This window comes from Dunckerocampus dactyliophorus, chromosome 1 (genome assembly GCF_027744805.1).
Source record: "Dunckerocampus dactyliophorus isolate RoL2022-P2 chromosome 1, RoL_Ddac_1.1, whole genome shotgun sequence".
In the NCBI taxonomy this organism is placed as follows: Eukaryota; Metazoa; Chordata; class Actinopteri; order Syngnathiformes; family Syngnathidae; genus Dunckerocampus; species Dunckerocampus dactyliophorus.
The window spans coordinates 16,752,602-16,779,364 of NC_072819.1; the positions used below are offsets into that span (position 1 = coordinate 16,752,602).

At 41.5% G+C, this 26,763-nt stretch overlaps 2 protein-coding genes across 6 annotated transcripts in view; both read left to right on the top strand.

Annotated features, from left to right (window-relative positions):
• LOC129183093 (succinate dehydrogenase [ubiquinone] iron-sulfur subunit, mitochondrial-like) lies at positions 1 to 9,033 on the top strand. Its single transcript, XM_054779948.1, has 8 exons — positions 1 to 148; positions 951 to 1,084; positions 3,840 to 3,925; positions 4,618 to 4,754; positions 4,967 to 5,083; positions 6,920 to 7,021; positions 8,015 to 8,137; positions 8,212 to 9,033. Exons 1-8 carry the CDS (start codon positions 83 to 85, stop codon positions 8,290 to 8,292), a joined length of 846 nt encoding a protein of 281 aa, XP_054635923.1. The 5' UTR covers positions 1 to 82; the 3' UTR covers positions 8,293 to 9,033.
• A 278-nt stretch (positions 9,034 to 9,311) lies between these two features.
• The window catches only part of atp13a2 (ATPase cation transporting 13A2), a 41,795-nt gene continuing 24,343 nt past the window's right edge, over positions 9,312 to 26,763 (top strand). For 3 of the 5 annotated variants that reach the window (XM_054775152.1, XM_054775156.1, XM_054775155.1), the window contains exons 1-5: positions 9,312 to 9,417; positions 23,694 to 23,763; positions 25,275 to 25,442; positions 25,526 to 25,584; positions 26,648 to 26,717. In XM_054775152.1, the coding sequence (XP_054631127.1) occupies positions 23,761 to 23,763; positions 25,275 to 25,442; positions 25,526 to 25,584; positions 26,648 to 26,717 (300 nt within the window). In that variant the 5' untranslated portion in view covers positions 9,312 to 9,417; positions 23,694 to 23,760. Of the gene's footprint in view, positions 9,418 to 20,127; positions 20,618 to 21,644; positions 21,916 to 23,693; positions 23,764 to 25,274; positions 25,443 to 25,525; positions 25,585 to 26,647; positions 26,718 to 26,763 lie in introns of those variants that run through there. The other 2 variants (XM_054775154.1, XM_054775153.1) reach the window with 2 other exon arrangements.

A 26,763-nucleotide genomic window follows, 5' to 3' on the forward strand; every position in this document is an offset into this window, starting at 1 on the left:
GTTTAAGGCTTACGCTATCTCAACTTGGCTGTAGTGTACAGCGAATTTATTCGTAGATTTAGTTTAGTTTATTTCCTACACAATGTCGGTAATTTGTGTCGCCTTTGCCCGGAATTTCTTGGCGGCGAGGAACTCTAGCACGACTGTGGTAAGTCGCCTAAAAGACACTTTTACAGTCGTTCGGACACTTGCCGAATTTGTGTTTAAAATATCTGCTATTATCATGCACGGCTATACTATTTATATGTCATATTTATTTTAACACCACGTTAAATAACTTATAGGGGTAATATAGGCCATTCTAGAGGCGAAATATATGTGATAATACGCCAGAAAACGTCCTTGATGTACTTGAAGCTGGCAGTTGTCCTTCAAGGTGTAATTTCATAACCGAGTTTCTGATGTATTTGGCATATTGTACAAAATTACTGCATTAAAAAACTCTACAAACAATAACAAGGGTTATTCTTAAATTAACCCTTCAATTGTCACGAATGACAGTTGGGTAACCACAGTGATGTAACGCAGCTATGACAGTTCACGACCACAAGGGGGCGAGGCAAGACTTGGATTATACAAAGAGGCACTCAACGGCCACATCATTAGGTACAGCTCAACAATCTCTAGCCAATTCAAGATCTGTACCAAAATGTCTCTATTTACGTAGCTTGCTTGTGCTTTTTATTAATGTAAAACGTATTTTGTCTGTTGCTCATTTTTTGCATGTATTTGAGTTCCATATATGGAATGTTAGTGCTTAACTTGCACTGCAATATGGACGTGCTGGTCATTATGGCTTCAATGGTGCAAATAGCAGGTTAAAGTTATGTTTAGCTGACACACAATTCTTTAATACTTACTCTTGTATAATAGTAGGACAGTGGATGAAAACACACATGCCCTTTACAGTTTGATTCTTATAGATATTACATTTGTTGTCTATGATGCAGATGGTGCGCTATGCTCAGACAGTGGCTGCTCCAGCTCCTGAGCCTAGGATCAAGAAGTTCCAGATTTACCGCTGGGACCCGGACACTGCAGGAGACAAGCCAAGGATGCAGACATATGAAATTGACCTCAACACGTAAGACATGACTACTAGTGTATCTGCACAAATAGAAGCCGTTGTCCAATAAAACAGTTTACCGGTGTTTTTTTTTCCTCAGGAAAAAGTAAAAGGTGGCTGCTGTAAGTAGCTGTAATGATATCAACATTGGGAAAGTTTCCATCAAGAAGTACCGTTCTGTGACATCCCATAGTAGCACAAAAAGGTGGAGGCCCTGCTTAAAAAATTCAGTAAAACATGACAAACTTAACACGACAGTATGGTCTTACCGCCTTGCAGCAAGTGCAAATCTGAATGTAGGACGGTGGATGAGGCCTCGTGAAGCCTTGCAGCACATTACTCAGCCTATTGATGCCGTGTCGGTGTTGTGTTAGTCATTGCAGGCAACATAGTTGAGAGCAAAGACTCTAGATCAGGGAGACAGCCTATTAGCTGTGATTGCATGTAATAGAATGTAGTACGCAATGGAGCACAAAGTCTGCCATGATGCGAGATGGGCGGAGCTAAGTGCACAACAGTATACAATGTATTCACTTGATCAGAGTGTAATATAGAGTAATGTGCAGCGCGTACACTTTGATGAAATGAATATTATTTACTGAACAGAATGAATATACAGTAATCCCTCATTTATTGTGGTTAATTGGTTCCAGACCTGACCGTGGTAAGTGAATTTCTTAAATAAATGGAATAGTTAGAGCATAGAAAACGTGTATGACCTTTTAAATGCGCTTTTTTTGTAAACATTATTACAGCACTGTAGACACGAAATAACACCCTCTATACTCATAGACATATCATGTTTTTAAATGTGTCTTCTTGGCTTGTGGTCTGTCTGCGGGCTTGTTGGGGGTGGGGCTCCGGTGTGCGGGTGGCGCGCCGTTGACTCTGGTGGCATGTGGGTGGTCTGGCTCCCAGTGGCTCGTGGCGTCTGGCTGTTGGTCTGCTGCTGGTCTCTCCTTCCCGGCTCTGGTGCTCGGCCTCCCTGCGGCTTGGGGGTGCGGCACTCCCACCCCCTCTCCGGGATTTGTGCCCCACGGGTGTCGGTTGGCGCTGTGTGGGTTTCTTTCCAGTTGCGGTGGCCTCTCTGGGCCTGCTGGTGTGTGGCCTTTGTGGGGTGTGATCTCTCGCCGGTCTCGGGAGTTGTCAGTCCTCTAGCCCGCCGGTGCCCTGTTTCTGGTTGGAATTGCCTCTCTGCGGCCCCTTGCTGGTCTTCCCGGGGGGGGGGGGCTGTCTGGGCTGGCTTTTGAGGGGCTGATCTTTGTGTTGCCTGCCCCTGTGGGCCTGGTGGCTTTCTGGCGGTGGGGGCTCGGCCTGGCTATTTGGGGTGGGGCTTTCTGGGCAGTGGAGGCGGGCCCCTTTCCTTTCATGCATTTTCAGTGACAATTCCACGCTCACCCACTCGCACACCTTTATATATATGAAGACTTGCACACATACAGAGATACCTGTACACACGTACGTACATATGCACACTCACAATACATACGCTGTGAGAGTCCTTGCTTATGCAGCTCAACAATCTGACTGCATTGAAAGTGAGACAGCTTTTTTCCTTTGCATCAACAGATCAGGACAGTGTGAATATCTCACAAAAAGATTTTGGCTTTTAAAGGCGGTGGTCTTAAACTTTTCATCATCTGATGAACAGCCTATTTCACTTTGATGGTTGTTTGCAGTAAATTACTTAAAAAATGTTTTGTCTCACTCCCATTTTTTTATTTTTGCATTTTGAACCTGTACTTAGAACCTCCTTAAGATCCAAAAATCCAGTAAAATCCAATAAGTAATAATTTTTCAACTTTTTGAAAAAAATTTTTAAAAAATACACAAAATTTTGTGTATTTACTAGGGGTGCAACGGTGCAGGTAACCCACGGCACGGTCCGTACCTCGGTATTTGGGCTACACTTTTGCTATGGTTTCAGTGCATTATTTGTGCACAAAGAGAACAACATTTTTATTCCCGAAAAGACTGTCACAAAATGTTGAAAATGAAGCATGAAAATGAAATTGCAATCTACTGGCAGGTATTTCTCCAATAAATAAAATTCTCAACTAAAAATAAAAATAATGATATAGCATATAGTAAAAATGAAGGATGTGGGGGCCACTTTAATATGTACATTAAAGATGCTAAAACCAATCCAATGTAGGTCATTATATTGTACTATAAGCTATATAAACTTTGCATTATAGGTGACAAAGCAAATTTGTGTAATATGTAATCAAATCTCATTAGAAAGAATAAAGAACAAGCTACAGGCCAAACATAGCCCCTGGGCCACACTTTGGATACCCTTGGTTTTCAGTGTTTCTTTTTAGGAAGGTGCAAGTGCTACAGTAAGAGTTTGAACAGGGCGATAATTGTTTTATTTTTACTAAAGTTTCTTACCTAAAATGCAGCGTAAATAGTTGCAGCATGTGAACCCATCTGTCCATTTTCTACGCCACTTATCCTAATTAGGTAGAAGTGAACCTTTCCACATTATTTATTTATGTATTTATTCTTATTCTTGCCTGTCTTGCCTTGATTGTTTATTACGACTTTATGATTTTTGGAGAGCTGCTTGAAATGTGAATTTCTTTTGGAGATTAATAAAGCATCCAGCCATCCCTACACATCTATAAAAAGTCAGCTACAGATGTGGGAGCTTTAAGTTTGATCGTTTTGTTTTTCTTCAGGCTTACCTAGCATGATGTTGCTGTTAGATTGTGGCTAATGTTAGCATTCAGTATGAAAATCTTCAGTATTGTGTTTCTCCTAAATCCAGCTGTGGTCCAATGGTTCTGGATGCTCTCATCAAGATCAAGAACGAACTGGACCCCACCCTTACATTCAGACGTTCCTGTCGCGAGGGTGAGAGATCATCGCACGGACATTCCTTTACACCAAGGGTCGGGAACCTTTTTGGATAAGAGAAAACCACATATTTTAAAATGTATTTCCATGAGAGCCATATAATGTTTTTTTTAACACCGAATACAACCAAATGTGTGTATTTTTAAGCAAGACCAACAATTTTAGAATATATATATATATATATATATATATATATATACATTATTCTTTTTAATGTTGTTATACTGAAGCTAACCTACAGTATAATAAATAAATGACTTCTTACTATTAATGTGACTTCTGGTGCTGTATGGTTTTGCACCGTACTCTGTATCTTCCTTTCTTTTCGCCATCTTCTTCATCAAAAGGCTTTGCTCTGCAGAAAAGAAGAGAAGACCCCAGTAGGCTACTGCATTATCCAATAATAATCAAGTTTTGGTGTCTGACCCAGAAAATTTGGATGGATTAAAATGCATAACAAAGTTTTATATTTTGAACATTATTTTCAGCATTGTGATTTCTGTAATGTTTTACTTGAAAATATTAGCAAAAAAAATTAAAATAACAAAATTTTATCGTGTTTACAAATGTCTGAGAGCCAGATGCAGTCATAAAAAGAGCCACATCTGGCTCCCAAGCCATAGGTTCCCAACCCCTGCTTAACACCTTAACACAAGTACCTTTAATCTGAATGTTTGGACTTTCTCCAGGTATCTGCGGCTCCTGTGCCATGAACATCAATGGAGGTAATACTCTGGCGTGCCTCAACAAAATTGACAGCAACACAGGCAAAGCCACCAAAATCTACCCGCTTCCTCACATGTATGTGGTCAAAGATCTGGTGCCTGTAAGTAATGCAAGCGTGTTTGGTCATATGCTCACAGTGTTAAATGTCAACATAGGCCAAAAATGTTCTATTCTTGTACGATGTTGATGAATAGTGAATGTGTTTTGTAATTGGATGTTGAAATGTTGGTCTTCTACATTTCTGCTTCAACATTGGTAAATTATGATGCGCATTAATGATCCGTCTCACCCCCACCCCACTTTGTCTTCCAGGACATGAGCAACTTCTACGCACAGTACAAATCTATTGAGCCCTATCTGAAAAAGAAGGACGAGTCTAAAGAGGGGAAGGACCAGTATTACCAGTCTGTGGAGGACAGACAAAAGCTGGTAGTTACCTTAGCTTCTTAAGATTCCACCAAGTGGAACGGTTCAGTTCAGCAAACTACAGTTGTTGGGCAGATTTAGCAGCAGAAATGTCAATATGCATTTTAACAGTCATCACTAAATATTCGTAATATATGGTTTGTCCCATATTTTACTATTATTCACCAAATAAATCCCACAATTGTGGGACATACGACAACATAACATTTTGGAAAGCAGCAGGAGGACACAAACATTAGTCATCACTAGCATAGCAACGTGAGCTACAGTACTATCATTACACTCACATTTTAACAGCAACATCACGGTAGGTTAAGTGAAAAAAAACGAAATGATCAAACATAGTTATCTCACAAATCTGTAGCTGACTTGACTAGTTGGCAGAGGCCTGACTTCAAGATGTGTAGCAAATCCTGATTTATTTTATTTTTCTAGCTATCCTCCGTGAAGTGGTGAGTGTATAAATGGGGCGGGCTTATTTAGCGAGCGGTGGGTCAGAGGTGGTATCGAGTCTATGAGGATGAAGATTTTTTCTTCATGAAACATGAAAACATGAAAAGTTGCTTCAAAACTTCAAAAAGGAGGATTGGAGTGCCTCTTCTCTCAAAGGTGCAGCGCACAAGTGAGGGAGATGATAGATTTGTCTCACATTTGATGGATTTTAACAACTTTGGGCCGTTTATCTGAGTTTTTAATAGTACAGTTAAACCTGTCGATAGCGGCCACTGAAGAGAAACGGCAAAAGTGGCCGCTATAGACAGGTTGGCGGCCATTTTGAATTTCTGCGCACACATATTAACATGTATTCACAAAAAGACTGGAGCAAAACCAAGAGACATAGGGGAAAACGCTCTGTTGACACATAAACAGGTAGGTAAATCTAGGTAACAGCTCCGGTGAGGAAACTAGTAATATCAATAACAACAATGAACCAGCGCAGCACATTTGACGGCGCTGGCCTTTTATCCTCCACAAATGTTAATTGACCGCAGCTGCGCGGCCACAAGGCGTGAAGCAGCTGACTCTTCCTCCCCGGAGAAGGCACAGCCCGCCAAATAAGAGCGCAGGACAGAGGACGCTCGCTCCTGTCCTGCAGAACGTCACAAATTTCCATCTTTGATTTTTTTTAAAACACGATTTTAAAAGCAAGAAATAAAAATTTTAGTGAACGAGCCTGAGGATATATGTACAGGATACGCGTGAAGCAGTCATGAATGGGTATGTGCGTGAACAATTGAGTGCGGTGGAGGTGCAAAGATCGGCGTAAACTAACAATACCATCGCTCCTTTCTTATTGAATGGGCTTCTAATCTCTAATTAGTCGGCAATTAAGTGATATTTTAGATGTTTTATTCAGGTGTTTTGGCTATTTTAGAATCTATTCACGGCATTGCAAAGTGGGAAGATTACCGTTTTGGCCGTCATTGAATCTTTTCAGGGCGGCATTGCAAAGTAAGAAGACAGCTTTTTTATGTCAAACTAGGACTCAGTAATTAAAGTCTACACACGACGGCTTCATTGCTTAAAAAACGAAACTTTTTCGTGCATGAAGCTTCTGCTTGAGTCGGCATTTTGGCCGCTATATGCGGTCAGATATTGACCAAGGGATACAAAATGAGTGGCCGCTGGCCGTGTTAGACAGGTGACCGCTATACACAGGGTCTACAACACGTAAATTTTCTGCGGGGGATTTTCAGTGGCCGCTATAGGCTGGTGGCCGTTCTATAGAGGTGGCCGCTAAGACAGGTTTGACTGTATCACATTAAAAATTGATTCACATCATATTAAAATTGTTTACATCCCATCCATGTGTCCTTTCAAATGTGATAATCCCAACAGGATGGCTTGTACGAGTGTATCCTGTGTGCATGCTGCAGCACCAGCTGTCCCAGTTACTGGTGGAATGGGGACAAATACCTCGGACCTGCTGTTCTCATGCAGGTATGTTCTGTACACACACACACACACACTTGGGCACACACTGCAAGATATGTACTTTCAAACTATTTACGTATGGTTGATTAATCAGTGTTCCCACGTGACCAAACAAAGTAATGTTTACTTTGTTTGGGAACACTGTAGCCCAGGGGCCCTCAGTTACATTTGTCCAAGGGCCAGAATTTTATATATCCGTTGTCTACAGATGTATACATGCAAACCAGAAGGTGCCACCAAATGGCTTCTCCCCCAAGGAGTCAGAGCTTTTCTTCCTGTCACCCCCACACACACCAGTGACCTGGACAGATTCAGCTGCAAACCCCCGTGAATCTCTGGTATTAAACTGCACACTATAGTTCCACCATAGTTAGTGGCAACACGGATCCGCATGAGGCTCTTCAGCCTCCTTCTTGTGGCTCCCTCGGCTGAGCGCTGTGATTTTTTTTTTTAACACCGAAGTCGGGGAAATGTGCATTTTCGAAATGGATGTGAAATAGCTGACTCACCGCAAGTCCGTGAATGCATCTAGACTAGGTTCTGACTGCTGATTGGATGAGCAAGGGAGGGAGAGGTAGGCTAGTGTATGCAGTGATTCTCACTGCGAGGAGAGAAAAAAAGGTGAGTTGAGTTTTGAGTTGAGTTGAGTTACTGCACAGTAAAATATCCATCAATTTTCTATGCCGCTTATCCTCATTAGGGTCGCGGGGGTATGCTGGAGCCTATCCCAGCTGACTTGGGGCGAGAGGCGGGGTACACCCTGGACTGGTTGCCAGCCAATCACAGGGCACATATAGACAAACAATAATTTTGTTGTAATTTTACACAAATATGGGAACTAATAACTATATAACACAAAGTTTTGTCTTTAAATATATAATGTCTTTTTAGCAGTTTTTAAACTAAACTTGTGACACATTTTGGTTTGCTTCAATGTTTTACTGCGTGTACTCAAAAGGAATGCAGGTAATAGTTGTCGATGTCTGTGCTGTCAAACAGGCATACCGATGGATGATCGACTCCCGTGATGAGTTTACCGAGGAGCGTCTGTCTAAGCTTCAGGACCCCTTCTCTCTGTACCGCTGCCACACTATCATGAATTGCACCAAGGCCTGCCCCAAGGTATTTTAAACATAAACACTCTCTCCTTCTGATGAGTTCTGCTTTCTCACTGCTCTTTTTCTCTGCCTCCACAGGGACTCAATCCAGGGAAGGCCATCGCAGAGATCAAGAAAATGATGGCGACCTACAAAGACAAGAAAGCGGTGGCGGCGTGAACACCGGATCAAGATCCATGGATCCATCCATTTATTGTTGGTTGAATCATGCTCAGGGAGGGAGCTGAAATCAAAGATTCAAGGCCAATTTTTTTAACGAATCTACCATCCATTAATGATCACTTATTAAAAAAAACATCACACATATTGAATGATACCTCACACAAGCTAGCCGAAGTAGCTGAGTGCTCAAGTCTTGATCTTCAGATATCATTCATTGATATCTAATCTAAAGATGTCTGGGGTCACGGTGGAGAATTGATTTTTTAATTAGCTCTCTCCGCTGCAAATCAGTGATAGTTTTGCTGAGGCTGAGAGGTCATTTGTGTCTGTTCATGTGTTTGTCTGCGATTGAATACTACATTACCGTAAAAACAGAGAAGCGAGCAAGATGTTGGACCATATTTCCACCGTCCATATAGTTACTTGTGGTACTTGCATGATATGGACCTTATTCCAGCTAACGTTTGGTGCACAAGGCAGGGTACACGCTAGACTGGTTGTCAAGTCAGTCACATATACACAAACAACCATTCACACCCAATCACACCTATGGACAATTTAGAGTATCCAGTTAACCTAACAGATAACGTCCAGTTAACCTGCAAACTCAAGCAATCATGGGAAGGAAGGACATACATACTCCACAGAGATTCTCTAACAGAGTTTTGAACATTTCTAGCAACAATGTAAATGTATTTAAACTGTGAATAATGACATTAAATGTACTTATTAAATTAATTTGTGTGGTATCATTACTATATTTGACATATTTAGGTCACAACAGACATTGAGTACAGTATACACTAATAATCCGTCTAGCTGGTTTTGCCACAACCTATAGTTATACTATACTTGCTGGTATGTAAAATACACACAGTACATATACTGTTTAATTGAGGGGTAAATTAATTGAGCAAGAAACAACTTGATTACCACAATCGACAAGAATATTACAATAAGGCGTGAAGTAAGTTTTGGACCTCGTCTGTACCCATAGGCTCGTAACGTCTTGATGACGTAGAGTATGTGTTTTGTTTTGGGCGGTCAGCATGGTGTAAATAAATGTACGGTGACACAAGCCGGCATAAAGCTGTCATCTGGACCAGAGTAACGTCGGTACATGTAAGTGCGTTTTACTTGTGAATTAATTCTGTGCTCCATACTAAAATGGTTTAGAGAAGTGCAGTTGGCACAGTCCAGCGGGTTAACCTATTTGCTTACGCTGCTGCTACTGCTAGTTGTGCAGACTTTATGGAGGTACAATGCAGCGTGCACATATTTGCACACCGACGCCATAGTAGGAGTTTATTATGTGACGGTTAAAGTCGTAGAAAAACAATCTGGGATGTCACATAGTTTATTTAAGCAATATAGCCAAATGTTCTGTTTTTGTATGAGGAACAACGATACGACGAGGTCGGACCTCGAAAGCTTCAAGTGGAATCGGATTTCGGACATCCGTCTCGAAAACATTCAAACTTGTCGAACATCCCCCACTGTTTTATGCAAATACGTCCACACACTTAAAAGGAAACACTGTAATATACAAGTACAATGGTGTGAAAAAGTGTTTGCCCCCTTCCTGATTGGAAAAAAAAGACAACACAACTGAACACAACATGCAGTTTTAAATTAAACTTTTCATTATTAAGGGAGAAAAAAATCCCATCCTACATGGCCCTGTGTGAACAAGTGATATCTAATAACTGGTTGGGCCACCCTTTGACAGCAACAAATGCAATCAAGTGTGAGTCTCTTGCACTGAGTCCTGTGGAGGAATTTTGGCCCATTCATTTTTACAGAATACCACATTGGAGGGTTTTCGAGCATGAACCGCCTTTTTAAGTTCATGCCACAGCATCTCAATAGGATTCAGGTCAGGACTTTGACTAGGCCACTCGAAAGTTCTGTTTTTCTTCAGCCATTCAGAGATGGACTTGCTGATGTGTTTGGATCATTGTCCTGCTGCAGAACCCAAGTTTGTTTCAACTTGAGGTCACAAACAGATAGCCGGACATTCTCCTTCAGGATTTTTTGGTAGACAGCAGAATTCGTGGCTCCATTTATCACTACAATTTTTCTAGGGTCCCGAAGCAGCAAAACAGTCCTTGATCATCACACTACGACCACCATATTTTACTGTTGGTATGATGTTCTTTTACTGAAATGCGGCGCTACTTTACCCCAGATGTAATGGGACACGCTTACAAAAAGTTCAACTTTTGTCTTTTCAGACCACAAAGTATTTTCCCAAAGGTCTTGGGGATCATCAAGGTGTTTTCTGGCAAAATTGAGACGAGCCTAAATGTTACTTTTGTTCAGCAGTGGTTTTCATCTTGGAACCCTGCCATGCAGGCCGTTTTTGCCCAGTGTCTTTCTTATGGTGGGGTCATGAACACTGAGTTTAACTGAAGCAAAGTGAGGCCTGCAGTTCTTAGGATGTTGTTGTGGGGTCTTTTGTGACCTCATGGATGAGTCGTTGCTGCGCTCTTGGGGTAATTTCGGTTGGCCAGTCACTCCTAGGAAGGTTAACCACTGTTGCATATTTTCGCCATTTGTCGATAATGGCTCTCACTGTGTCCCAAGAATCAGATTTGGCCGCCGAAGACCAGGTCGCCCAGGCGCCTGCCCTCGACCGCCACACAAAACACATTGCACCGGACCCTTATGCTTGCCCATGCAGGTGGTGGGTCTACGAGGGGGAGATCCTGTGTTTGTTCTTCGGGCTGGGCCTGGCCGGGCCCCACACGGGTGAAGGCCTGACCACCACACGCTCTCCTGTGAGCCCCTCTCCCGGGCCTGGCTCCAGGGTGAGGACCAGGTGTCCCACATCCAGGCGAGGTGCGGTCCCTCCTTTTGCTTTTGTTCATAGGGTGTTCTGAATCACTCTTTGTGTGGCCTGTCACCTAGGACCTGTTTGCCTTGGGAGACCCTGCCAGGGGCGTATAGCCCGGATAACATAGCTCCTAGGATCACTCGGGTACTCAAACCCCTCCACCACGATAAGGTGATTCACAGAGAACATTAGTGAACGTTGGCCTCTGCCAAGGCTGCCCTTTGTCACCGATTCTGTTCATATGGACAGAATTTCTAGGTGCAGCCAAGGCGTCGAGAGGGTCCAGTTTGGGGGCCTGGGGATCTCTTCTATGCTATTTGTAGACGATGTGGTCCTGATGGCCTCATCAGGCTGTGTCCTTCAGCATTTACTGGGCCGGTTTACAGCTGAGTGTGAAGCTCTTGGGATGAGACTAAGCACCTCCAAATCCGAGGCGATGGGTTTCAGTCGGAAAAGCGTGGACTACACCCTCGGGTTGGGAGTGAGGCCCTTCCCTAGGTGGAGGAGTTCAAGTGTCTCAGAGTATTGTTCACGAGTGATGGAAGGTTGGAGTGTGAGGTCGACAGGCGGCTCACTGCAAGGTCTGCAGTAAGCGGTTGCTGTACTGGGCCGTTGTGGAGAAGAGAAAGCTGAGCCAGAAGGCAAAGTTCTCAATTTACCGGTCGATTTACAGGTACTGTATGTTCCCACCTGCACCTATGGTCATGAGATTTGGGTCGTGACCGAAAGAACGAGCTTGCGGATACAAGCGGCTGAAATAAGTTTCCCATGTACGGTGGCTGGACTCACCCTAAGAGCTGGGGTGAGGAGCTCGCCCATCTGGGTCGGGCTCAGAGTAAAGCCACTGCTCCATCACATCGAGAGGAGCCAGTTGAGGTGGCTTGGGAATCTAGTCCGGATGCTTTCCAGACGCCTCCCTGGTGAGGTGTTCCGGGAGAAGGCCCCGAGGCAGACCTAGGGCATGCTGGAGGGATTATGTCTCACAGCTGGCCTGGGAACGCCTTGGTGTGGAATTGGAAGAGGTGGCCGGGGACCGGAAATTCTGGACTTCCCTACTCAGACTGCTGCCGCCGCGACCCGGACCCTGATTAGCGAAAGAAAATGGAATGGAATAGAATGGAATTGCTGTGGTTCATTGGCATCCCAAAGCTTTAGAAATGGCTTTATAACCCTTTCCAGAATGATAAATCTCAATTATTTTCTCATTTGTTCCTGGTCTTCAAGATTCAAGAGAGTTTTATTGTCATGTGCATGGTAAAACAGCAGTTATACTATGCAATGAAAATCTTATTCTGTTCATTCTCCCAAGAAAAGAAAGAAAAACACAAGAAAGAATAAGAACATAAGAAACATAAACATATATACCAATAAATTAAGCAACAACAATAGAAGAGACATTAATACATATAAATAAACAAATAAATAAATAAATAGTGCTATGAGTGTGTGCGTGTGTTGCGTGCGGCGGGTGTGAGTGCTTCGTTGAGAAGCCTGTGGGTAAAAGCTGTTTGCCAGCCTTGTGGTCCTGGACTTCAAACTCCTGTAGCGTCTGCCTGACGGTAGGAGTGTGAATAATGAGTGTTGTGGATGAGTGCTGTCCTTGATGAGGTTGTGTGTTCTCCGTAGGACTCTAGATTTATAAATGTCTTGCAGTGAGGGGAGGGCTGCCCCAACAATGTTCTGTGAGGTCTTGATCACCCGCTGGAGTGCCTTCCTATCACGTGTTGTACAGTTACCGTACCAAACAGTGATGGAGGCGGTAAGGACACTTTCGATAGTGCATCTGTAGAAGCAACTAAGGATTTTGGTGGACATGCCAAATTTCCTCAGTCTTCTCAGGAAGTACAGTCTCCTTTGGGACTTCTTCATAATTTGTTGGGTGTTGTGAGACCAGGTGAGGTCCTCGCTGATGTGTGTGCCAAGGAACTTGAAGGTTTTCACCCTCTCCACCTCAGTCTCATCAATAAACAGGGGTTTATGCGGCTCCTTTTCCCTTGTTCTTGGGTCAATGATCATCTCTTTAGTCTTATCTGTATTGAGAAGGAGATTGTTATCACGACACCAAGCTATGAGGTCCACCACCTCTCTTCTGTATGATGTTTCAACACCACCAGTGATCAGTCCGATGACTGTAGTGTCATCCGCAAATTTAATGATGCTGGTGTTGTTCTGGGAGGCCACGCAATCGTAGGTGAAGAGCGTGTAGAGGAGCGGACTCAGCACACACCCCTGTGGGGTCCCAGTGCTCACAATTCTTGGCATGATGTCTGTCTTTTGAGGATCTTTTGGTCTACATAATTTTGTCAGGCAGGTACTATGCAAGTGATTTCTTGCTTGAGAACAGATGTGGTAGTAATCAGGCTGGGGTGTGATTGGAGAAATTGAACTCAGGTGTGATAAACCACAGTTAAGTTATGTTTTAACAGGGAGGGTAGTCACTTTTTCACACAGGGCCATGTAGGCTTGGATTTTTTTTCTCCCTTAATAATAAAATGTTGCATTTAGCATTTTGTGTTCAGTTGTGTTGTCATTGACTAATGTTTAAATTTGTTTGATGAAAAAAAGCATTTAAGTGTGACAAACATGCAGAAAAAAAAGAAATCAGGAAGGGGCTAACACTTTAGCAAGAGGCACTATAAGAGCTAGTTTCAACACAATATACACACAATATACACACTATATGACCAATAGTGTAGCATAATCAGTGTCTATAAAACCCGTATACATTAGATTTCCTAGCCACTTGGTAGTTGCTGCTATTTTATATTTAACTAGAATGACAACTTAGAGCGTGCATCTAGTAAATGTTGACATACTGAAAGTTGACATTGCAGCATGAATTATGTGTGAAAAAGAGTCTGTTTATCGTTTGAATAGCTTGGAGTATGCTAAGCTGCACTGGGTGAGGTTATGGTAATCAGTGTTTTCATTACAAACCTTATTAACTCCTACACACCCATAACTATTGCACAATACATGCATTACCTTAACACAGGGGTTCTTAACCTGGGTTCGATCGAACCCTAGGGGTTCGGTGATTCGGCCCCAGGGGTTCGGCGGAGCCTCCGCCACGGAGGTTAAGACATCGGACGCATCGTGTCAATTCGTGATGACACGCTGCCGCTTAGCCATCACTGGCTGCAGATAATCACATTACATTGCTTGCCTTGCCCAATCAGTGCTGCGAAGAATTTAGTGCGCTCATGGTGCGTTCCATTTGTACTTGGAAGTCAGAATTTCCGAGTTCCGAGTGGGAACACCCGACTGAAACGCCCCCCGAAGTCGGAATGTTCAACTTGGAAGTCAGAGCATCCACACCACCTCTGAGTTAACAATCAATGATGGCTGCCTTGTGTGTAAAGGATAAATAATCAATAAATAATTAAAAAATGTATTGCTATAGTGTGAAGTTTTTCTGACTTGGCAACTGGAACGCTTTTAACTCAGAGATCACGTCACTCTCACTCCGACTTCCCAGTTCCGAGTACAAATGAAACGCACTGTCAAGTAGTCAATGTGTGACTGATGTGGTACTACGTCGTGTGATTTGTGTCGAGCAAAAAAAGGAAGTGGTCGGACGAATATGTACAGCATGGATTCACATGTATCACGAACCGTGATGGGAGTCAGTGTCCTGTTTCTGTCATTTTGTGCACCAGTAAACAAACATACCTATAAACAAACATATACCTGAATGGGCATATGAAATTGATGGGGTTCCGTACCGTCAACAAGGTTAAGAACCACTGCCTTAACAGAAACAAATGAATAACCACAAACCACCTGTTCTTAAAACCTTTGGGGAAGTTGGCTGTTGTGGCTGCACACTTGCTTATTTTAGACAATGTGAAGGTGGCATGTGATTTCACCACATGAAGCTTTGCACACTCTCACATGATTTCAGGCCAGTCATGTTGTTGTAAATTATGGATTTGTTGTGATACTTCTGTCAAGGCTTTGATTTTCTTTATTCTGATAAAGCTGCAATGACAAATTGATTTAAGACCTTTTTTGGATAAACAGTGGCTCAAAGATAAGCAAACACTGTAGGTTTACATACAAATGGAAAATGTTGGGCATTTCTGTGTGGAGTTTGCATGTTCTCCCCGTGTGTGCATGGGTTTTCTCCGGGTACTGTGGTTTCCTCCCACATCCAAAAACATGCATGTTAGGTTAATTGGCGACTCTAAATTGTCCATAGGTATGAATGTGAGTGTGAATGGTTGTTTGTCTATATGTGCCCTGCGATTGGCCTGTCGCCCGAAGTCAGCTGGGATAGGCTTCAGCATGCCCCGCGACCCTAATGAGGAGAAGCGGTATAGAAAATGGATGGATGGATGGAAAATGTTTATGTACCTGTGACAGCCTTTGAAAATGCAGCATACTGAATCGAACCTACAGTATACAGTAAGTGCACATCCAAAGTTGTTTTGTTTTTCATTCTTCTTAACATGTCCTTAACACTGACTCATAGTCGACCCCAATGACAAAAAAATGTTAGCTTTGCTGTAAAAAAAATATCACATACAATTGGTTCCAAACCCGACGATGATAAGCAAATGTCCGCAATGTAGGATTCCTTATTTATAAATGGAATGTTTTCATTGTTTCATAGTCATAGCATTCTGTTTCTCACCTTCTAAATACGGTTTGTATTATTAGAGCCCTCTAGACATGAAATAACACCCCTGTAGTCACCTTTACACTCGTACTACCCAATATAGGAGACAAAATAAGAGTAAATCAGTAGGGATGTCCCGGTCTACATTTTTTGGCTTCCGATCCGATTTTTTTTTTTAGTCTTTCCGATCCGATCTGGTACCGATGTTTTTTTTGTGTGTTTTTTTTTTTATAATATTATGCTTTTGTTACAAACATGAATTGTGGAATTAAATGTGGTTATGAAAACAGCTCTTCAAAGCATTAAAAATAATGCAGCCAAAGTATTGGCGAATTGGCCAACAATATTGTTTGGCTTTTGTAACAAACCTCTGTGAGTCAGGTACCTGATCCAATAAAAGATCAAATTGAAAAAAAATGAGCGTGCAAAATACTTTTAGGGTAGGACTAATCATTCGACATTGTAAATAAATAAATTTGTGGTGTGATTTAGAATAGATGACATTTTTTTTCGGGCCCTATAAAATCCGTTTAATTTTTTCCGTTTCGTCAAGCGTTTACTCACAGTGGTCCTTGAATGCACTATAGTTAAGATAGTGAAGAAAGTGAAAGTAACGTATAACTTTGATGCTGATGCTCTCTGATGCTGCCACAAATGGACTCATATTTTTGCTGTTCATCTTTGTTCCCAAATGCTGATGCTGTGTGAATGTACAAGTATTAAGGTGATCTTTGAGGGCGTTATGATATGTGTGTTGAGTGCTGGTGTTCCTATTCGTCGGGTGTCAATTTAATTCATGTCAGCACACTGCCTGTAACCCACACATCCAACAACGATGTGATCATAGTCTCTCTGGAAAAACAAACACCAGTCTTGTACCAATATTGAGTTTGTGTTAATTTTGTACTTTTAATTCAGTGTTGTTGGAAGCTACTTTTCTGATTTTGTTCAGTGCAGTCAGACAGGATGGAACGCGCTGCTGTTTTTATTGTGACGGCCAGAAGGGTCAAGACGAAGTTGGGTGTCAATAAAGTGACTCCTGAGTTGAAGGTCGTGTATGATGTTCTGGATGAGTTGAGGCAGCAGGAAACTGTGGCGTACGCCAAGATCTTCCATGCAACTGAAGAGATGGCTGAGATTGGTGGAACACAGATGAGCATCCCGAGGCGATGTGGTCGACAAAGCAGGCGCAACAACATGCCAGGGGAGTCACCAGAGGTCTATTACAGGCGCACTGTATTTGTGCCCTTCATGGATGACCTTCTGCAGCAGTTGAAGGATCGTTTCAGTGATGACACCAAAAGGGCACTGATTGGCTTTAAGCTCCTTCCATCAAATGTCGCCAGCCTGACCGATCAAGACGTAGCTGATCTCCAGCAGCGGTACGGGCCAGATCTACCATCCCCAGACACATTGTAGACAGAGGTCAGTCTCTGGAGAAAGAAGTGGGAGTCTGACATTCTTCCCAAACCGGACACCCTCCCTGAAGCTCTTGCTCAGGCAAATCGGCTGATGTACCCCAACACACATCCTGTTCCTGATGCTGATCATCCCTGTGACCAGTGCAGGCGTGGAGCGTGCCAACTCTGCGCTGAAGCAGGTGAAAAGTGTCATGAGGTCATCAATGGGCCAGGACAGGCTCAATGGCCTGATTCTGATGTACGTATGTCCATAGGGACATGCATCTGAATTATGGGCGCGTGGTGGACGCATACGCCAGAATGCAACCGAGACGCATGCTATTCCTGAACCCACTGTCAGGCTGATAATTTACATGGGACATTGAACGTGTGCTGTACATGGTTATTCAGGTGGAGGTGCAAAATAAAGGTTCTGGCATCATGACTGTAAGGAAAACTGTTGTCTATTCACAATGAAAATTAACCAGAAAAGCGATCCCCAGTGACATAAAATTATACTCAAATCCTCGGAATTTACAGCTGCTTCAAATTGGAAAATATTTCAGGAAATTGAGCTAAAATGGGATTCTCCTAGTACCGGTAATTTTATAAATAGAATGTTTTGGCTTAAACGACATATTCCAAGGATAAAAATAACAACAAGCTCTTGAGATTAAGGACATAAAATTGGCCTCAGTTATCACCAGATTGCAGGAAATGAGGTCTAATTTTAAAAATGTTTCTGGGGGAGGGCCCCCAGACCCCCAATTACATTTCCAGCGCCTCAGACTACGGCCTCGGCCACACCCCCCCTTTTCAAAAAAGCTAGATCCGCCTCTGGTATCTTTTAATTAGGTGTTGAAGCTTTCTCACCTGTACGGGCCTATGGCAGCAGGGTTTTTTTTTTTGGACTGATAATCCTCCTGATCAGAGCAGCCATTTGAAAGAACGGTGTAGCAACTAGCAAGAATACACTGACAGAAGTTTCGCAGCGCACATATGTGTTTTCACATATGAGAATGGGGGACTTAATTTCTTGGACTTTGCTTCTCTAAATAATACCTTTTTAAGATCAATTGGATCAAACAATTCTTGAAAAAAACAAACTCAATATGGAACTGTATCTCCAATTATATTTTCTCTAAAATTGGTGGTCTCAAATTCCTTTTAGTGTGTAACTATAACATAGAAAAAATCCCTATTCATCTCTCCAGCTTTGATAAACAAGTACTGCTTGCATGGTCTATGATATTCAAACACAATTTTTCACCACACCGATACTCTACATGGAATAACAAGGATATACTTTACAAGAACAGATCCATATTCTTTGGGGAGTGGTTTAACAGTAATATTATTTGGGTAAGGCAGCTATTCAACGGCAATGGTGTTTGTTTTCCTGTGAGGAGTTTCTTCAATATTAAGGTATGCCTATAACTCCCAAACAGTATGCCATAGTATTTGACGCTATTCCATCTGCTGTACTCATGTTGTTCAAAAGTAGTATGTCTGTTAATATACTTGATGCTCCCTTTACTGTCGTAACAGACTCACCAGTTGGTAAAATATGCTTCAACCCATCTGGTAGTAAGAACAACTGTAAAATCCGTGCTCTTTTCCAATATAATATTGTTTCTGTTTCTCCTGTAATAACTTACTGGAACAGTCGTGTTAATAACTTGTGTTGGGAAAAAATCTGGTCTCTTCCTCAAAATTTTTTTGTGGTTAACAAATTGAAAGAAGTGTCATTTAAAATTATTCACAGATGTTATCCAGTTAAATCCTTCTTTACCAAATTCAAGTATGATGATTTAGATCTGAAATGTGCTTTTTGTGACTCCCATACTGAGACTGTTGTTCATCTGTTTTGGAAATGTGAATATACCCGTAAACTGTGGCAAGATGTTTGTAGATTTATTTTACATCATATCTGTCATGCGAGGCCGTGGAACACGGCGAGTAACTCAGGATCCCAAAATGCAGACAACGAGGCAAAATACAAAAAAAAGGAAAATTTAATTTACAAAAAGAGTCCAAACATGAAAACACAAAGTACAAACAAGGAAAATCCAGCAAGGGTAAGAGTCACTAACAAAAAACACTAACAGCCAAAGGCTGTTAGGACAAAAACGAGCGATAACAAAAATACACTGTAGGCAAACCTTACAGGAGTCGATACAAACACTAAGCAGGAAGGTTCGGGTAAGCGGGGAGCCAGAGAGCAGGGTAAGGAGCGGGAAGCCGGACAAAGCGGTACAGGAAGCAGGTCGTCTAGGAGTCAGGGAGTACAATCTGGCACTGGTCTGGAGTTAGGCTGGAGCTTAAGTAGGCCGGTGGTAATGAGCTGCAGGTGTGTGTAATTAGGTCTGGGTCATGTTCAGGGATGTTTTGCAACACATAACCAGCAGAGGGCAGCAGAGCAGAACACAGAACATGACAATATCTGCTGTGATGTGGAGCTCCTGCTGCAAAATGTCCTTTTCTGCCTTTGTCAGCTGGAGCATCATTCTTTACAAAGAATATTTTTTAATTAATCTCATTTTAATTCTTGCAAAATTCTACATCCACAAATGTAAATTTGCCAAAGTGAAACGCCTTTTTTATGTTTTCTGAAGCTGTACTTCAAATCAATATCCTCTGCTAATAACAAGAAAGCTATCAAGAGGATAAATCTGTGCTCCCACTTCAATATCCTTAATTCAATTTAATTTTCATTGCTCATGTCCCCTGGTGTATCTTACTTTAATTATTATTATTACTATTATTATTATTATTATTATTATTATTATTATTATTATTATTATCTTTATTTTTTATTAATTTATATATTTATCACTTTTCTGTTACGTTTTTATTTCTTTAATCTCGATTTCTGTATGATTTATTTTATGTGTTTTTGTTATCCAACTGTTATTTGTTAATGCCCATGGTTTGATGCATTGTTAATGTAATTTGTAAGGCATTAATAAAGTTGATTGGGGGGGTGTCTAACGTCTTTATCATTAAAAGTGCTAAAAAAAAAAAACACATCCACAAAAAGCCAATGCTTCATTTCATAGTATTAATTAAATCGATTGATTACCTTTTAAACAATGTTAGATTGGTATATTATACAGTATGTCGTCCAGAATGGAAACTTGAGAACCCAGATCGATGTATCATAAGAATATACACCCCTAGTAAATACCGCATAAAACATTACTCTCTAATGTTTAGCATTGATACGCAGTGTACGCATGCGTACTGTTGCCCCTGCCTTGTGATGGACACTTCCTGGTTGTGGTGACGTATGCCGGGTTCGGCGCTCAGTTGTTCGATCCCAGGTGCTAACAGCACATCCTGCACCTTCTTCGCCCCCTTCCTTCACCTCACCGCGGTCATCCGTTTTCTCCACACTCGATCTCCTGGAAAGCAAAGCAAGAAACAGAACATTACAGACCTTCAAATGACTGTTTCCCGTTCACGGTATGTTCATGTCCACTCTTGGTGTCGGGAACTCTCAATGTGGATTGTTGTGCCATGTTAAGCGCTCTTAAATGTAAGCACCCAACGTAAATGACATTTTGCTTACAACACTGCGATTATGTTTGGCGTTGTTATCTTAAACGAGACGACAGTTTGTCCACTTAATCGTTTTACAGTGCTTTTCCTCTCTGTATGGCCGTAAAAGTTAATGTGTCCGTTGATGCGCTCTCTTCGTTATAGTTGAGAGTGGGAGACTGTCATTATCAAGAATAATGCCCCAAAATTTCGTCCTCATTTTGTAATTTTATGATTTTATGAACAGGTCAAACTTTCACCATCATAAGAAATATATGAATTAACAGCAAAGTATTAAGTAAAATATTTTTAATATTCTTAACTGTGATATAAATGTAAAAGCAAGTTAACCACATTTTAATATCAAAAGCAGCAAACAAAAGGATGGTTTGATAAGTGGTCGCCTCACACATCTCATTTTTATTATTCTTTAAAGTGTAAAAATAAGTTAACCAATGTAGTAACGGGATGCACAATATATTTTTTTCAAGCCGATACTGATAACTTCCTGCTTCTCAAGACCTATACTGATAACCGATAACTTTATGTCTTTTCGTTTTTAATTTAGATTCAATTGTGGTTTGTGCACACCTGGAGGTAAGAACGACTCAACCAAAGTTGTCTTTGCCAAACTGGACCTGTAGATTTGTCCTAATCAAATATCATGATATCAGTACCATTAACAAAATATACAACAAAAAATAGTGGCGGCTCAGAAATACAAACCGTGGCTTAGTGTGGTTTGGGGATGGTGGAAGATGCCACAGCGATAAGAGCGGGCCCTGGATTTATTGGTATGACATCATAATTTCTCATATTGGCTCGATAATTATCAGCCCAATATTTATTGTGCACCCTTAGCAATAACTACGTGCAACGATTCCTCGAATATCTTGATTCCATCGAGTACCTTGATTACAAAAAATAATCAAGGATTTTTTTCTGCCTCAAGGAATCGCTTACGTCACCAATGCGCTTGCGTCACCCACGCAGACGACAAAGAAGGAAGCGGAGGGTGCGGGAAGATTGAAGAGGCAAGAGAACGTGACAAGGCAAAGAAAGAGAAGGAAAACAAAACGTTAAAAACAGACAGAAAATGTGCCTAGCCAGCAAGTTGAACACCGTGACGTGTATCCGTTGTAACGTGGCCCTTATAAACTACAACAGCACATCTTATATGTTGCATCATCTCCTCCCGAATGGAGCAGAAGATCAGAGACAAGGTAAAATTAACATAGCGCAAATCAGTTAGATTACTAACATAACGGTGGCCGTGTGGAGGGCTGGCTTTCTCTTAGTTATGTCTACTGTTGAATGTGTGCCAGTTTATATTACGATGGTGACTTCATACAGGGTTTATTTCACCCGCAAAAATACAGTGCCATGAGTTAAGAAGATGGAAAATAAAAACAATTTAGCTCACTAATCAGTAGCTGCTCATTTGTAGTGAACAATGATGTGTAATGGAACAAGGAAGTGCATGTCTCACTCACTTACAGTAGTTGAGAGTAATGTGTTCCACTACAGGTGTCTTCATTTTACTTTGAAGACTGCAAAAACTCAATATCTTATAAAGAATATTTGTCTATTTGTTTATTTCTAGTCAGCCTGTCTATGTTTAGGATTTATAAATGCACATCCATCAACATAATGTAATATATAATTTAGTCTTAGTAATGTCTTAGTAAAGTAATTATTATTTCTCTCCTTTTCCAGTAAATAGTTACTTAGAGTCTGGGATGGATAAATTGATCTACAAAAACACAGTCATGCAGTGCATCAGACCCAAGAAAATACACTTTGTTCCTATGTGCAATGTGAATTTAAGAAATAAAATTGTTTATTATCTATGAAATGTTTTATTTTCTCTTGTGTATTTATAATTGTACTTTAACCAAGCAAAAATATGTTTTCAATTATGCTTCACTTCCTGTGCATATGTATTTTTTTTGTTTATTTGTTGAGGTCTGACAGACTTGCTGAGGTGACGCCCCTACAACGTAAATAATCTGTTCCGAGAACCTTTACGTTATAGGGTTTTTACGTTATACGATGCGTAAAATACATGTAAATAGCCTAATCCGTTCCAAGATCTTCCCAAACTCCCCCCTTTGGCCCTTCATAATATTCAAAGTCCACCAAATATGGTGGGAAAATATAAGAAAACGTTAGCATAAACATAGTAGAGTAACATTCCAATATAAAATAAGGTAATAAATAAGATTACTGTAAATGAATAAAACTGAAAAACAAAAACAATCTTACCGTTCATGAGATGTCTTGATCAGAAGCACGCAAGACGCACACGCACTACAAGATAATGCTGTGTGCAAAATTTTAATTTGTAACTTAACTTAATTGTTTAAGTTAGTTTAAGGGTGACTACGAAGAGGAAGGGAGGTTGAAGGGAGAAGCCTGTCTCTCACACAAAGTCACGTACGCGCTGTATAAGTCAGCCAATGAGATGAGAGCGTAGGCGGTGCCCCGATATTCAGCCAATGAGATGAGAGCGGAGGCGGTGCCCCGATAATCAGCCAATGAGAGCGTGAAGCATCAGAAGGCGTCACCAAGTGTACGCTGTTTGTCTGAACTTGCACCGACTTGACGCTTTACGTTATATGGAATTTCGTATGTAATACGATGCAAAAACTTAACATTAATTCTTTACGTTCAGTGGAATTTACGTAAAAGGAGGTTTACGTTATGCGAGGTACTACTGTACTGTGTTGACAGGCGGTTCACTTTCCTCTCTTGACTGTCACCTGCTGATTAGAGTCATACTTTATGCCCATTATTGATACAGTCCTCCCTAAAGGTCTGAAGGTCTCATTGCCCTTATCATTTGGACCGTGTTTGTCATAGAATTAATGATGTACTTGTTATTTGTTGTTACATGTCAGTGCATTATGTATCTTCTTTATATTGACTTTGCAAGTGTGTCATCTTGTCTGGTGGCTGTTAATGCAACTGACATGAGCTGTTTTGGTGACCTGCTACGTAGGAAGTGTGGTTGAACTGCTTCAGAGTGGACTTCTCACAGTCAGCCCTCATGACTGCCTTGTAAACACATGGTAAGTAAGCAGCTCTCTGCATGTCACAATGCCACAAAAACTTACATACAGTGGTGTGAAAAAGTGTTTGCCCCCTTCCTGATTTCTTTTTTTTTGCTTTTTTGTCACGGTTAAATGTTTCAGATCATCAAACAAACTTAAATATTAGTCAATGGCAACACAACTGAAAACAAAATGCAGTTTTTTAATTAAATTTTATTATGAAGGGAGAAAAAATCCAAACCTCCATGGCCCTGTGTGGAAAAAGTGATTGCCCCTATTAAACATAACAGCCCGAAGAACAAACACAGGATCTCCCCCTTGTAGACCCACCACCTGCATGGGCAAGCATAAGGGTCTGGTGCAATGTGTTTTGTGTGGCGGTCGAGGGCAGGCGCCTGGGCGACCTGGTCTTCGGCGGCCAAATCTGATTCTTGGGACACAGTGAGAGCCATTATCGACAAATGGCGAAAATATGGAACAGTGGTGAACCTTCCCAGGAGTGGCCAGCCAACCAAAATGACCCCAAGAACGGAGCGGCGACTCATCCAAGAGGTCACAAAAGACCCCACAACAACATCCAAAGAACTGCAGGCCTCACTTGCCCCAGTGAAGGTCAGTGTTCATGACTCCACCATAAGAAAGACACTGGGCAAAACGGCCTGCATGGCAGGGTTCCAAGAGCAAAACCACTGCTGAACAAAAAGAACATGAAGGCTTGTCTCAGTTTTGCCAGAAAACATCTTGGTCTCCAAGACCTTTGGGAAAATACTCTGTGGTCTGACGAGACAAAAGTTGAAGTTTTTGGAAGGTGTGTGTCCCATTACATCTGGCGTAAAAGTAACGCTGCATTTCAGAAAAAGAACATCATACCAACGGTAAAATATGGTGGTGGTAGTGTGATTGTCTGAGGCTGTTTTGCTGCTTCAGGACCTGGAAGACATGCTGTGATAAATGGAACCATGAATTTTGCTGTCTACCAAAAAAATCTTGAAAGAGAATGTCCGGTCATGTGTTCTTGTCCTCAAGCTGACAATGACTCAACACACATCAGCAATTCCACCTCTGAAGAAAAGCAAAATGAAGACTTTGGAGTGGTCTAGTTAAAGTCATGACCTGACTCATTGAGATGCTGTGGCATGACCAATGTGGCTGAATTACAACAATCCTGCAAAGATGACTGGGACAAAATTCCTCCACAGCACTGTAGGAGACAAGTTTGGCAAGTTATCGCAAACGCTTGATTGCAGTTGTTGCTGCTCAGGCTGGCCCAACCAGTTATTACGTTTACGTTTTCACACAAGACAATGTAGGTTTGGATTTGTTTTTTCCCTTTTAATAATAAAAACTTTCATTTAAAAAACGCATTTTGTGTTCAGTTGTGTTGTCATTGACAAATATTTAAATGTGTGTTTAATGATCTAAAACATTTGAGTGTGACAAACATGCAAATAAATCAGGAACCAGGAAGAGGGCACACCACTGTACATAGATTGCATATACTTAACAACCTCACATTGTGCTCCCACCAGGACGCTCAGGGCTATAAGTGGGTCAGATGGCGGGTGTGGCTGTGTCGCATTGTGGCCTTGCTGTCCTTTGGTTTTCTTCTGATTGTATTTCGCTGGTTCCCGCGCCTGGCTCTCCTGGCACGCTGCTGCCCCTGCCCTCTGGCACTAGCGGACTTCGTGCTAATAAGAGTAAGATTATTGTTGCTTAAGTACTATATTGCTATTTGCTCACAAGTGAAAACATAGCAATGAAATATTTGTCTTTCCTTCAGGATACTTTTGGCCAACAGCATATGGTGGAAGTCCTCACAGAGGAGATGGAGGAGGGCAGGTCAGCTTTAGGCTCTTTGCATATTTATTAAATGTACAACACTACGTGGATACCTTAAATACTCAAATTAATTAATAAATATTAACCAGTTATACCTGGGATGTTTAATTAGTAAAAGTACAAAGAGACAGTGGTGTTATAGAAAGCAGGCAAAAATTGGAGAGGCTATTATTTCCTAAATGTGAAAACTCATCATATATAATAAGTACATTTTAAATTTGAATAATTTAGAGTGCATAAGAAAGTGGAAAGAAAATTGCAGCTCTCTTTGATCACATGGTCATTTTTAAAGTATATTGCAGTAACTGAACCAATGTTGTAATACCGGTAAGGAGGAAGCAGCTCCACCAGTTAATATTGCTGATGTGTTCATTGTAAATAACATGCGGCAAGTAAAGAGTTTGGCTTCTCAAAACAATATGTGTTCAAAAGAATAATATATTTGCATCACAAAACCGTTACTAACAAAAAAGTCAGACCTCTTTGTCACTTGGTGTTGTTTCCTCTCTGTTCGTATCACTACACGTGCTTGCCTGTCCATTGTTGTGTGTGTGTGTGTTCCACGGTGTGTGTGTTCGACTGCTATGATGAGTCTCCATCCACTGTGGAACACATACACAACAATGGGCAGGTGAGAGTGTGTAGTGACAGCAACGGAGAGGAAATAACGCAGAGTGACTGAGAGGTTGACTTTTTTGTTAGCAATGGTTTTGTGATGCAAATGTATTACTCTTTTGAACGCATATTGTTTTGAGAAGCTAAACTCTTTACTTCAGTGACCCCAGCAGCTAACCGGAATTACGTTCCTTCTCACCAAAATCCGACCAGAACTCCGCTCACGGAACAAAGTAGGGGATAAGTCACTGTTGATACTGTTGACTGGCACTGTTGATGGGGATGTCATACAACTTCATGTAAAAAAAATCTGAACTATCCATTTTATGACAGTGTTTTGTGACTTGGTGCTAATTACAGACCCTGGCGGTTATTTGCTGAACAGAAGCGTTAATTGTAGCACTTAAAAGTGTGTCTGAAAGGCCTAAAAGTTTTTGTGTTCCTTTAGTTTGGAATTATTGGGAGATTCCGAAGAGAATGGAGAATGGAGAGACACAGTTCAGCTCTACAAAGAGAAGGTGAGGAACGATTGTGGCTTTTTACAAGGAATTTGCTGAGCAATTA